Raw genomic sequence first — 14,457 nt, forward strand, 5'->3', positions numbered from 1 at the left:
CAACAACTGGTATAATTTTAAATAGGTCTTATTATTTCTAAATAAGCAGCACTAAAACTGAACAAAATATATTTACCTGCATTATAGCCATAGCTAACATACAATTCATAGCTATTCTAGCTCTTGGGGGCAAGGGAAGTTTCCGTGAATACCACCATAATCCGCTTACAGCACAAAATACTGTTTCGCCCTAAAAAGCAGATTTTACAATTAATAAAAGCATGCATCTGATAACTAGCTGAAATAATATATTGAAACATTATACAGTATTTTAAATAATACTAAAAATAAAAAAAGTCCAAAATAGTTTGCGAACTTACTTACTTTTTTGCACTAGAATCCATGAAGGACATGATAACAGAAATCTAAACTTTTCTACCCTCTTTCCTTTTTATAGTTAGTAATTTTGATGAATTTATCATTTATCTCGTTCAACTTCATCAAGTCATCATTTCTTGGATCTTCCAATGCTTCTTTTTCCTGATATTTTCTCCAAAAATGCCTTTTTTGTACTCTGTTCAATCTCATAAATTTATCAATTGCCCACCTGTCCAGTCCTTTTGCTATCACGATGTTAACAATTTCTTTATACAGCCACTCAGTTTTTAAATTTATTTGAATTCTCCAAACATCCTTCATGAATCTGAATATTTTTCCTAGAATCTTTCTTTCCCATGTTGAAAGTAATTTTTCTTCACATTGTGTAGTAGTCTAGGTTTTACTTTCATAAATTAAAGCCAGTTTCAAAGCTGTTTTGCAGATTTTTAGTTCAAATGTACAAGATATTAAAGGCGAAGTTCGATTAATTTAATTTTTCTAAATACATTATTTGTAAAAACAACAATTACAAAGACTTTTCCCCTGTCTTATAATGAATAAAATGCTTGTTCATAATGAGTAAAAAAAGACTGCCTAAAATACTGTCTAAATTACTAATAATTTATAAGCAATCTCGATATATTTTTCTTTGTCTGGTTTTGTCACTTAATTAGTAGTGAGCACTAATTAATTAGCTTGTTTGTATTCAACACTTTGAGCCATTGAAATTTGTTTTAAATTGGTAAAAAAAAGTTCAGTTTCATTTGAACAAAAGTTATTCAGGTTTATGTATATATATAGTTCACTGTAAATGTTATATGCTTATATAGGATACATTACTTTGTAATATATAATTAAATGTGGACATTGGATTACTAAATACAAATGATGCTTATTAATACGCTTTTCTTTTGAAATCTGGATTTCTACACAAAGTTTGTTTCTCAGTTTACACTAAAATTTTGTACTTATAAGAAATTTAATTTTTTCATTGCTAATAACTTATTATTAGAGGAAGTAAAATTGAAGATCCTTACTTTAATAAAATAGAAATTTGAAACAATTAGAGCTATTTAAAAAGTTTTTTAGCTTAAACTTTGCATTTTAATTAGTTTTAAAAAAAACATTTATTCCTCAACAGAATTAAAATTTTATTAAACAATTTTAGACAAAACTACAGTTTCTAGTCAATCTCTGTGGAAGTTATTTTGCTACAAAATAACTTAGAAATTGTGCAGATCAAAATATAATTTCATTTCAAACGCTTAAGAAAATAATATGGCCAGGATAGCCTGGTTGGCAGGGCGCTGGACTCACATTTGTGAAAGGGAGTTCGAATCCAGCCAGCCGAAGATTTCCCGTGTAGTATATGGTGACTGGTGCAGGTTAAATATGTTGGGTCACAAAGTCTTAATTGTTCCCATAACAAATTAATACTTCTGGTGGTTCTGAATTGGAGATTGGTCGTTCGCTGGTTCAGGTCAAAATTACAATCTGTGGTCTAATGAATGGGTTCGCCCTATAAACGGGTGTGGTGTATAGGTGTGGCAGAAGTCGAATTCTTGGCCATAGATGGCGCCACTTGAAAACAAGAACAACCGAACCCTTTCTGACTTAATGGACGACAACAAAAACAACAGCAATACACGAAAATAATATTGCATTAATACAAGAAAAAGCACTTGTACATTTAAGCATTTCCTTCTGACATAAAAAGGGATTCAACTTTATCCAAAACATAAAAAAGGGATTTATATCTAAAGTTTCTGAGCACCAAGTGAGCACAGCTTTAACGATAATTTTTTATAGTACAAGTTAAGCTTTCCCTTTTAATAATTTTGATCGTATAACATTTCTTAATCTATTAAGAAAACGATTGGCAACAATGCCTTAATTTATCTTGGTCTCTAAATTGTTCTAACTATCCACACGTTTGAGCCAAGGTAGTTGAGGTTTGGTTCTTTAGATTTCCTAACGGAAGAAATTTTAAAGGATGGGGTTGTAAAACCTACTCCCAAACTGGAGAACCAGGGTGTTACTTTTTGTCTAGTACCTTCACAATATAAATTATATTAACATAATTTTCCATATTTATTCAGTAAATAATTAGCACATTTTGCTTCATTTTAATCAATGGAAATTCAATGAAAATTTTAAATACCTGCAAAAATTTCAAAAAGTTTTAGAAATGTTTACAACTTTAAAATTTGGTAACTAGAAACAATAGAACACATTTTAATGAGTAAAATGAAGCAAAAAATATTAATTATTAACTTATTATTATCAATAATAAAATAATAACTTAAAAAACATAGGTATCATTTATCATTGAAATACGAATTTTAATAAACAAATAAAGAAACTAAAATATACCAGTATCCGATGATTGAATTGTGTTGTAGTAGGATTCTCGGTTATATTCCTCCATTTTGGTGAGAAAGCCGCAATGTCTGAAGGTATCCATCTGTCGGCCATTTTGGGAAAAGAATTGTATACAAGACCTGCTTCAATGCCAGCAACAAATGCACCTTTCAAGAACAAATAAGATTACAAATTTAAAAGTAGTCACAGTCTTATTAGATGGAGGCATTTATTTCATTAATTTTCAACATATACTATTGCACAATATGGTAATAAAAGCAAATTTTTTCTTTCTACAAAAAAGGAAATTGATAATTATATTCTATAGTACTGTCCCACCATTACAGCAATCCTTTCATTATAATTACTAAAATATTAAATTTCCTTTGTTATTTTATTGATGCAATGTTGTTTTAAAGTCCATTAGAAAGTACACACTGAACTGTTAATTTCAAAATAGAGACAGAAATTTATTTCCAATTTTTTTCATTCCCAGGAAAATCACTTTGTAAATGGGAGTCAAGTATTTTTGCACATACAAAACAAAATTCATCCTTTGACTTTACAAAGAAATTATTTAAATTCTTTTTATCTAGATGATCATGATATATGATCAAAATATTAAAGAAATTTAGATTACTTTAGTTTATAACTAAAATTGTATATTGAACCAACAAGCGAAAAACAGCATGAAGATAAAATCATGATTTAGATAAAAATGAAACATTTTCTGCAAACACAAAATCTGAGAAAAACTTTCTGCAAACAAATTCATTGACTCCGACAACTAGTTTCAACTTTTTTACCACATACTAATTTTGACAAAATGTGCACAAAAATCACTTTTAAAAGTGTTTTAATTTAAAAAAACTATATTGATAATTATACATTTCACCAAATAGTTTTCCCCCTTCAAATTAGCAGGATTTTGAAGATATAAAATGAGTTAATGAATTACTTTGTTTTCTTTAATGCTTGACTTAATTTGTGTATAGAAATGTTCACTCAGCTTAATTACTCGAAATTAACAACCGACTAAGTAAAATCATAATAATTTTTATACTCAAACTACAACAAGAGTTGTAATTAAATTTCATTATTTATATATACCTATTGCATATTTAAGTTATAAAAGTGTTTGTATTTTGTATTAAAGAATGTTAAAGTTAAATGAGTTTCATTAAATAGCAAATTATTTGATATACATTAAATGGAAAATTGTAATTTAAAAGATTCATGAAACATTTTTCCATATTTATTTAGTTTTAATCTATTTTGATAATGAAATAATAATTAACAAACAACTCCTTTAAATATTTCCCTAGATAAAATCTTCAGATACCAATAAAATCAGACTTAAAAATTGAAAGAATAAAAATCACAACCTTAAGAATATAGTCATTATACTGTATGAAACTATTTTAAACTTAAATTATGGCTTTTGAAAAAAAGAGCAGTTTACTTAAATAGTTTATCAGTTAATTTAACAGATCAATAATTTTCTTTTAAAAAAATCAAGTTATTTAAATCATGTTCTATTTCAAATGGTACTTGTTCGTATTGTATTAAAATATTAACAAGTATCATAAATATAATTCTGTTAATTTCCTAAGTCTAAATTAAGTATAACATTGTTTTATCCAAATTAGTCTGGTGCTTAATAGTTATAGTTATGAGAAAAAATTAATATTTTCGCGCATGAACGAAATCAAGTTAAGAAGTCTGACATTGTATAGACAACAGAATCATTATATCAAGCATCAATTACATTTAATAATTTCAATATAATAAATTATTTAATACGCAATTTCTATAAAAACAATTTCAAGTAAATTTATATTAAAGTAACACTCATTTTTTTTTAAATTTTATTAAATACTCTTAAGAAAAGATGGTAATAAAAAAACAGTATAATTAATAAATAATTTTGCCAAGGTTTAAATGAGGAACATAAAGTACACAATTAAATGTTTAGTCTAGTAAGCAGGTTTTATATTTACCTAACTTTATATATTTTAGTAGAAAATGGTTTATCAAACAGCACACCACCTATGCCATGTGTGCCATTATGATGGCATGTGACAAGTATCTCAATGGCATTTGAGAAGTACACATTAAGTACTTTTATTCATTAATGCTTATAGAAAACAACATTTAAAAAAAACTCTTTAACTAGTAATTAAAGTAGTTTGATTAAAAAACAAGCACGATTTGGGAGCTATTATGACATTTCCCAGGAAGTCTAAACTATCCTCTCAACTTAAGATTGGCAGTTGATGTTTTACAGGAGAATTATTTTTCTCGGAAAATACGTGAGTGCAAAATTAGATCTATATAGATAACCCAAACTAAATTGAAAATTAAGAAAAAATATCCAATATTAGAAGTGCATAATTTTATGGCACGTTTTTTCAACTATAAGTTCTATATAATCAACTGTAAAAAACAGCTCTGTTTCAGATTTAGATTTAAGTTAATATTATGAGTATTATTGTCGACAAGTTATTGCTATAGAAGGATTTAGTAGGTTTTATTGAATTTAAAAGGATAAAGAAATCCATGTGGTTCTTCATTAATTGCTGTTTGATAATTTAATAGGTTTTAAAGACATAAACAGATAAAGAAGAAATACTGAACTCCTTTAATTGCTAATGGGAGACTAGGTAATTGCTAATTGAGGATTTAGTAGCTTTTAAAAGGTTTAAATGGATCAAGATATCTTGCACACCTCTATTAATTGCTATTAGAGAATTTAGTAGGTTTCAAATAGATAAAGAAAAAATCATGTGCTCCTTCGTTAATTGACATTGAAGGAGTAGGTAATTGATATTGGAGGATTTAGTAGGTTTTAAAAGGTTCAATTGGATAAAGGAGAAACCCTACACACCTGTGTTAATTGCTAGTGGAGAATTCAGTAGGTTTTTAATGATTTAAAGGAATAAAAAAGAAATCTTGCACTCCTGTTTTAATTGCTATTCCAGGATTTAGTAGGCTTTAAAGGGCTTAATTGGAAAAAGAAAAAATCCTACACTTCTTCGTTAATTGTTATTGGAGAAGTAGGTAGTTTCTAGTGAAGGATTTAGTAGGTTTTAAAGGGTTTACATGGATAAAAAAGAAATGCTGCACATCTTCGTTAATTGCTGTTAGAGCAAATGGTAATTGCTATTGGACAATTTAATAGGTTTTAAAGGAATTAAATTGACGAAGAAATCGCACAAACGTTCCTTTTAAGGCTGCACATCCTTTTAGGTAAATAATAATAGTATTATTAAATGATTGCACACTTACCACTGAATGCAGTTAAGAAGATAAGGCCTTTTGTACCATGAGCAAACCGCCTGAATTTTGAAAGTTTCTGTGAAAATTCAATAGGTTTTGGAGGTAAAAGTAGACTCAGTCCAGACCATAGCATAAGACTATATACAGCAAAGGCCATACCAAGATGAGCAGCCAAGCGATACTGGCTAACTCGGGCAACACCATCTGGTTCAGGATTTTCTTTCAGACCACTTTTAACCATGTACCAACCAAGCAAACCCTAAGAGATAAAATAATTAAAAACAGTTAAGAGTATTTAAAATGGTAAAAATTTTATGGTAAATAGAAAATATAATTAGAAGTTGGGTGAAGCAAGAGATGCAAGAAAGAATAAATAAAATATGAAATTATATTCAAGTTTTCATAACATTTGTTATATTTAAGGGTATAATTTTGGTACTATTATTTGGAAAATTATATAACATAAAGAAATTGAAAATAGAACATTAAAAAAAATTATGAATAAAAACAATGATCGATTAATAAAATTGCGTAAAAATATGCACAAGACTAAGTCATTAATTCAATACATGTTAAACTAAAGAAAATATAATATTTATTAAAATTTTTATTAAGGTTTTTTTAAAAAAACTGACGTACTAACTCATCCGTGAGTTTATTGTGTGCTTACAAAAATGTACACAACACGAAATGCGTGTTTACAAAAATGATCACGGCTCAAAATGTGTGTTAAAGAAAAGAAAGATGGTTGTTTAAAAAAAAATGGACATAGCCTTTGATTCTGGTTTTTAAACTTCTTTTATGAGTATTGTTCCTTTTTTAAAAGAATAAACTAATAAATCCAAATAAATTCGGAATGTAATATTGTACCTTTGAATTAAATATTTGGTACATTTTATTAAATAGGTCTTTTTTTAAAAAGACTTTCAAAGTTGCGTTTACAAGGTAGCCACGGGTGATATAAGTTTATAATAGTGGTAGTAAATTCATGGTGCAACAATTCAAGAGTTTCAAAATTCAATTTATCGTTTAGAGTTCTGAATACCGGATAAGTTAAATCTGTAATATACCTAGCCACTCCTATTGCCAATTTGTGACTATGTTGCATTATGATTACACTTATTTTTTAAAAATTAAAAAAGAAAAGCAGAAAATTCTTCGTTTAGTTGTTTATTTGGTTTAGAAACTGAAAAAGAGCATTTTAAACTGTGCACATTATCATAAACCCGCAATTTGAGCCAAACCACATTTTCGTAAATGTGCATTAGAGCTTAGTAAATTTTAGCAAATACGCATTTTGAGTTGTATCTATTGTTGTAAACAAGCATTTCAAACTGTATTTTTGTAAACTTCATGCATTTTGAGCTATGTCCAGACTTAAAAACTCACCGATTAACTCTTTTTCAAATTATAAATTAAAGCACTTTGAGTACACTCGAACTATTTTGGTAGGCATTTTGGGGTGTATATTCAGTTCTTTTTCATATAAGTAATTACATTTTTTTTCCAATGGCAGGCACTGAATTTTAATCTTTGCCTATGAAGATGCCGAAATTGTTACTCATTTAGCGTTACCCAGTGGGTCACAAACCTGTTTATAGGGTGGGCCACATTCACACATCGCACAACAGAGGACAGCACAAAGAGAGAAACATCCTTGCCCAGAGCGGGATTCGAACCCGCAGCCAATGGCTTCGTAGTCAGGCCACTAACCGCTCGGCCACCTGGCCGGCAAATTTCTTTTTAATTAATATAATATTTTCCCATTAGTCTCTTCTCAAAATAATTTGTGCCATTCTAGTCATATCAAAAGTTTTAAAGAATTATATTAGTGTCAACATTAAATTATTGGTGCTGTCAAACAATTTTTTACACCACTGCGGCCTTTGAAAACTCTTTCCCCTCCTTTTGAAAAGGTTGCGCTCTCTAGTCCACATTTCTAAATTTTTAATTGAATATATAATATATTAAATACATTAATAGATTATAAAACTTTTTGATTGGTGTAATCTCATGATTAAATAAAGAAAGCAAAACAGTTTATACCAAGTAGTGAAATTTACAATTTAAACAAGTTGAGAATGTATCATTATGACTTAACAGTAGTTAGATCATATACCTGTCCTAAAATTAAAGAGCCAAATATCAAAACTCTTTTTTGCATTGGTCCTGAGAGCCATTTCTTCTTCCAAAAATAGATAGCTGGCAGCAAGAAGGCAGCTCCTACTGCTCGCCCCCACATTCTGTGAGTATACTCCATGTACCAGATAAATTTGAACTCTTCTAATGTCATATCACAATTGTTCCTAATAAAATCAATTAAAGTTTAAAATATACAGGGAGCTATTAATATATGCATACTCAATGTATAAAATATACACAATCTAAAAAAAGGAGCTTTTAGTTCCGCAAAAACTTTTATGCACCTCAAAATAATCAAATGTGACCAGTATTGATTCAAGACACACCACGTGATTAAAAAAAAAATTGATGCCTGTAATTAAAAACAGACTTTCAATTAAAACGTTAGAAGCTTTTTTAAAGAAGCCAAAAGATTAGTTGGTTTTTATTGATCTGAGAGTTAAAATTTGAGCTAAAAACTATTAAAAAGAGATTTTGGCAAAGTTCTTTGGTTCAATCTTAAAACTATGTATGGAGACAAATATTTTTCTGATTCCAAGATGATGTTCTTTTGCACACTGCAAAATTTGTTAAACATAGATGCCAGAGAATTAGCTTTATTTTCCATTAAAAAAATAAATGGTTCAAAAAACTCTACAGATTTAAATCTGTTAGATTATTCTGCTTGTGGGATCACACAAATAAAACAGAAAGATGTTTAATTTGCAAATTTGAACCAATTTTGAAGTAATGGAATATTCTTATGGATGATGTCTGTGTTTTTGTAGTTGCAGATCCCCAAACTCAGCAGGGCTAAATAAGGCCCATGATTTTGTGCACCCTAAAAAAAGTCCAATAACATCACAGGATTGTCCATCATAGCTTGTCTAACAAGCCCCAGGCAAGCAAGGATGTGGTCAGGGGGCGCCCATTCATTGTAGCAGATGGTGCAGGTATCAAAGCATCTGGAACCACCTGAATATTTTAAAGATCTCCAGTGACCACTGCAATGTCTGTGTTTTTTGTACTAGTGTAACATCACATCACCTACGCACACCTTACTTTTAATTTTTACCCTTCCCCAATGTGCTCATAAACTTTTCCTGTTTTGAATCTCTGGAAAATGCAGCACCTGAAAGTCCGCTTCTTTTGCATGTGAGTGACCATGAAGGATGAGTCAAAATTATTTTAGCTCTATAGGGGTAATTATAATTGTTTTAACTCGGATGGTACATCTCTTTGTGGGCAGAAAGAACCTACTGATGACTGCCAAGCAAAAAAATAAGGGTAAAAATTAAAGACTCTATAAAAATGATTTATTTTTGATTCATGGCATGAAAGCAACCTTACTGAAGTTATCTTAAACAATAAGTTTATTGTATTTATAGCTACATTTTTTAAAAATGTTTTTAAAAAAGTTAACTAAAATGCAAAAGTTATGGAGTTTAATGAACTAAAGTGCAAAAGTAACGGAGAAATTGTTTGATTATGATAATCTTCGGATGTAATCAATAACATCTTTTTTTTAATTCTGAGTATTAGTATTCTTTATTTTCATGATCTAAATTTCTAAAAATCTATTTTGCTAAATACAATAACATAAAGTCTTGGGGAAAAACAACAAACAACAATAATAATAAATTTACATTATTTTAGATTTTTCAATTGTGTTTTCATATTGTTAATTTATACTGATTTGAGAACGAGTATTCAATTAGGGCAACAAAACAACAATAATTATTATTTGAAATCATTTTTGCGTTTTCTATTGTGTTCGTATGTCTTTCCGTTTTGTAGCATATTGCTGATTAACACTGATTTTAGAAAAAGCATTCAGTTAGTAAATTATAAATACAACTCACTTACTGCTTAAACTCTGGAAATTTTTTGTATTTTTCAAATTCTAAAACCCACGCTTCTCTTGACATCGGAGGAAATTCTTTAAAAAGATGCCAGTCAACCATGGATAAACCAGATTTTGTGAGCCTTTAAAACATGAATAAATTAAACAAGATAAAAGAAATGTTGAACTTAAAAATTGCTTAGAATTAAAGTCAAATAAACTAAGCAGCCTATTTCATATTTACCTAGTAACACCACCAAGAATCACTGAACCAATAACCATACCACTACAGCAAATGAGCCATGTTCCAACATACTGAGAAGCCTTCGCAGATTGTGTTACAACAGCAGCCTGGGCTGTCGAAACTGTTTGTCTAGTTGCAGTTAGAGTTAATCTTTTTAGATTCTATGAGATACAATAAAATAAATTATATTGACAAAAAATTGCTTAATATAATCAATAAACAATTTAGTTACTTATAACATTATAATAATCAAAAAGAAAACATGCATCTATATTCAAGAAAAATGCGTTGTGTGACTATGTTGGCAAGTCATTTGCTTCTCTGGCAGAGAAGGCACAGAATATTTTAGATTTTTCAAGAAGAGAAGCTGTAGAACTTTTTCGTCTTTTTACAGGTTATGACTGTTAACCTTCTTATCTGCACAGGCCCAAGATTTGGGGTTCTCCTTTTGCCACTTGGGTGGAAAAAAGCATATCTTTGATTCCAAAGGACTTGACATTTATGTTTTTAAGCTATAAAATTCAGAGTTAAAAAGGGAAAATGAACTAATAGAGCAATTGCCAACCTACAGAGCATTAGTAATAGATAAACGATGTAATAATAATAATCTAAAGCAAATAAATTTCTAAAAGGTTTAATTACTAACATTAACTTTTTGAGTGAATCTGCTATATTTTAGGAATGTTATGTAAAACACAAAATTTACATTTAACATGCTGTCATTTATGAGGCAAAATAGTTCTTAAGGCTTGACAATAGTTCAGTTTTGGTTGTTATTTGTTAATGTTACACTTAAGCTACACTAATGGGTTATTAGTGACAAATATAAATTTAAATTATGAGTGCTTTGAGACATCGCAATAAAACGTTTTTAAACTTTTTAAATTTACTACTATTATGTAAAACATATTGATATATTTCTATGGCAGTTGCAATTGGCCAAATAACATTTTTTTCTACAAATGAATAATTATTATAATTTTGTCTTTGATAAAATTGTATTTAGCAAATATAATTAGCTAAAGACTGGTATTGGATAAATGACATATTTTCTGATGACATATAATCATATATAATTTAGTAGTATGAATAGTATTAAATTTTTGGACCTTAGTGAAATTGTAACAGGCAACAGGTGTTTTATTAATTAGCAACTGTAACTGCATACTGTAATTGTACAAACAATACTTTCTTTATGATATTTGTAACATGTAAAATTATAAATTTTCTGTGGCAGTCAAAACTTAATTCATTAGAATAAGAAAAAAATAGACAAAAAATAAGACTCAATACAAGAATATGATTAAAAATAAGACTTCATCAGAATGAGAAAAATATTGTAATTTCATATTTCATAATATGATTAAATTATGATGATAGATTTTTTGTAGTATTTATAATTTGTTGGAATAAATATTGCTAAAATTTCACATTTAATGAAATAAAATACAAGCTCTAGGAGCACATTAACAATTAAACTTTTTAATATCTATGCATAAAAATTTTACAAAGATCCATAATATCTATGGACATGCTCAAACATGATGATTTCATCATAAATCCAAGTGGTTTTGTTAGTATAGTTTTTTTTAAAGCAATTATTGCAGATGACAGTGTAAAATCATTCATTTGTACACAAAAGTTAGTTAATGACTTTTAATGCAATCAATTGGTGGTAATTGGATAGAATAAAAATAGAAAACCCATTGTTGAAAACTTCAAAACTGTTTGCTGCAAAAGTACATAAAATTAATTAAATTTATTTATTAGCAAACATCTACTCTTATCGTTATTTTTTATTAATTTATTTTTAATATATGATATGAAATTAAAAATTGTTTGTCCGGTTTTGCTTTTTGCAATGCCTTGCACATGAATTAATGTATCAAAAATTAAAAAAATATAGTTGAAATTTAAGCATGAATAATAAATTTTATATCATAGCAATTGTTCAATAATTAACATGAAAAAGCATTCTTTGGACATTATTCTCAAGACCCTAAATGTTTTCAGAAGAACAGCCTGCCCTTGGTGCGCCGTTTTTCTAAAAATAAGTCACCATCTCTTAAAAACACCATCTTTTTATTCATATTCCATTAAAAAAATTAATTCACTATTTTAATCATAACTACACACTGGTAAAATTAACTGTGTTTATAGGTTTAATTCTAATTATAATATTTTTAATCATAATTTAGAATTTATATTCATTCTACATATTTATGAAACGGAATTACATTCCCCCCCCCCTTATTCTTTGGCTTTTTTTCGTCTTCCTATAATAAAGATTATTTTGAAAGCTTTTAATTTTCGGAAATTTAAAAAGCTTTTGAACAGTCAAATAAAAATTTCTTATAATCATACTTCAAAGAAAATGCTTGAATTAATATCAGTTATCCATTACATAGTATTACATACACAAATATAATTTGTGGTCTGCCAGAGAACAATAAAAGAACTACATTTCACATACATGTATCTCTCGAGCTTGTGTGTGCGTTTTTTCCCCCACTTATAAGGAAACAGAATGTTCTCACTCTCAAAGAATATTCTTTGGAGAATACTCTCGTCTTAAGTACAAAGTATCATTGATTTCACTTTATAATATATTCATAATTAGAGTTAAAAATATTTCATTTAAAATTACATTTCATATCATAACAGTTGAAGAAATAAACTTTACAATGAAATAAAATTGTAGAAAACCAATATAAGTAAAACACCAGGTATCAATTTCTCACACAAAGACTTTCAAATTTATTGACAATTCACTACATGATTAATTAAGATTCTGAAACTAGGGAACTATTACAAAAAATGCAAAAAGATATGCAATTCCCTATCTTTTTAACTAACTTTTCAAACAAGATAAATAAAATTGGTTTTGCAATTTATGTACTTTTTTTATAGTTTTATCAAATAGGCTGAAAAAAACTCAAATGAAATAAACTGAAGTCGTAATAAGTAAAAATTCCAATAATTATACACAATTAGGTAACAATTTTCTTCACACACTAATTATAAATATTTATTAGTGTGTAAATAATAAAAAAGTATAATAAAGTTATATAGATATTATAACTTCTCGATAATCAAAAGCTCCATTTTTTCCTTCAACCTACAAGACCTAACTTTTCACCATGAACAGAGTCAAACAAATGTTTCCAATTCCGACTCTTATAAAAAAGTTTTTAACTCCACAGCCATTCTTCAAATAGCAGTTAAAAGGGGAGATTTCCGTATCCTGATCTGCGGCAGAATAATCGCCAAGACTTAGCAACTTCCAGGCAGCGGCCCGCGAGAAACTAAAAAAAAAAAAACACACAGAAAGGGACTTGAAATGTATAACTCGTATCCACCCCAGGTAAACATCTACACATTTTTTTTTTTAAAAAAATTTGTAAGTTGAAAATCTATTTGGCACCTTGGCGGTTGTAGTTGGTGTAACAGATCACAATACGGAAATATCCCCAGTTAAAAAATACACAGAATTCAATCTTATACAAAATCAATAGAAAAATATCAATTTAACTACAAGATTTAATATAAGAAAATTTAGCTATTAAAAACAAAATTCTCAAAAAATTGTTCATTCAAACTTATGAATTATGTAAAAATAAAATTGACAAGTTTAATAGAGAAATTTTAGGATATCAGAAGTTAAAATACCTTGTGAACTAAATTTCCATTATTAAATCGGAGAGGCAAAAATTTGTACAAGGAGACAGCAGAAGACAGTGAAGATCCCTGCAAAACGAAAATAAATTAAATAAATTTCAATTTAATTATTAGTACGATTCTCAATGTAAACTTATTAGCATAAGTTTAAAAAAAGATCAGAAAAAACTAGATTAATTTCAATAATAATGCATAGTATAAACTAAATATTTATTGTAACTAATAAATCAAGCATCAAATATAGCATTATATAATGAATAAGTAGCATGATTTTAAAATGAAAATAAATTATGTTTACTAACAAAATGAGTATGAGTGAAACTTCTTGCGGAGTTGTATAGTAAAGAAGAAAACATTTTTGTCTCTTAAAGTCTGATCTTTTTATCAGAACATAAAATAAAATATATTTTGTTTTATAACAAATGTTAATAAAATTTCATCATTTGTCTCCTACTACTTTTGTTTTGGTTGGAAACGGAAAACGCTTTGAGCTGCTTGTATTTGCTCAACAGAAGAGCTGAAGATACAATTTGAAATAACTTTATGAGACATAGTCATTGCCTGAGCTAAAATTCATTTACCGTGAATGGCTGTTGCTTGGCTGACCGCCTTT

At 28.3% G+C, this 14,457-nt stretch overlaps 1 protein-coding gene across 1 annotated transcript; it reads right to left on the minus strand.

The window, feature by feature from the left end:
* Positions 1-22: 22 nt before the first annotated feature.
* Positions 23-14,333, minus strand: LOC107442387 (heme A synthase COX15). Its single transcript, XM_043043131.2, has 8 exons — positions 14,147-14,333; positions 13,836-13,913; positions 10,167-10,327; positions 9,946-10,065; positions 8,078-8,264; positions 5,968-6,217; positions 2,692-2,846; positions 23-190 (listed from the first exon to the last, which is right to left on the minus strand). The coding sequence occupies exons 1-8, from the start codon at positions 14,198-14,200 to the stop codon at positions 38-40; spliced, it is 1,158 nt and encodes a 385-aa protein (XP_042899065.1). The 5' UTR covers positions 14,201-14,333; the 3' UTR covers positions 23-37.
* Positions 14,334-14,457: the final 124 nt, after the last annotated feature.

Source organism: Parasteatoda tepidariorum, chromosome 2 (genome assembly GCF_043381705.1).
Source record: "Parasteatoda tepidariorum isolate YZ-2023 chromosome 2, CAS_Ptep_4.0, whole genome shotgun sequence".
NCBI classification, from domain to species: domain Eukaryota; kingdom Metazoa; phylum Arthropoda; class Arachnida; order Araneae; family Theridiidae; genus Parasteatoda; species Parasteatoda tepidariorum.

Coding starts and splice junctions, on each gene's coding strand:
- LOC107442387 (XM_043043131.2), bottom strand. CDS start 14,200: ATGTTTTCTTCTTTACTATACAACTCCGCAAGAAGTTTCACTCATACT. Junction 6,218..8,077: donor GCTCTTTAATTTTAGGACAG/GTATATGATCTA, acceptor TTTATCTCTTAG/GGTTTGCTTGGTTGGTACAT. Junction 2,847..5,967: donor CTTCTTAACTGCATTCAGTG/GTAAGTGTGCAA, acceptor TGTTCTTGAAAG/GTGCATTTGTTGCTGGCATT.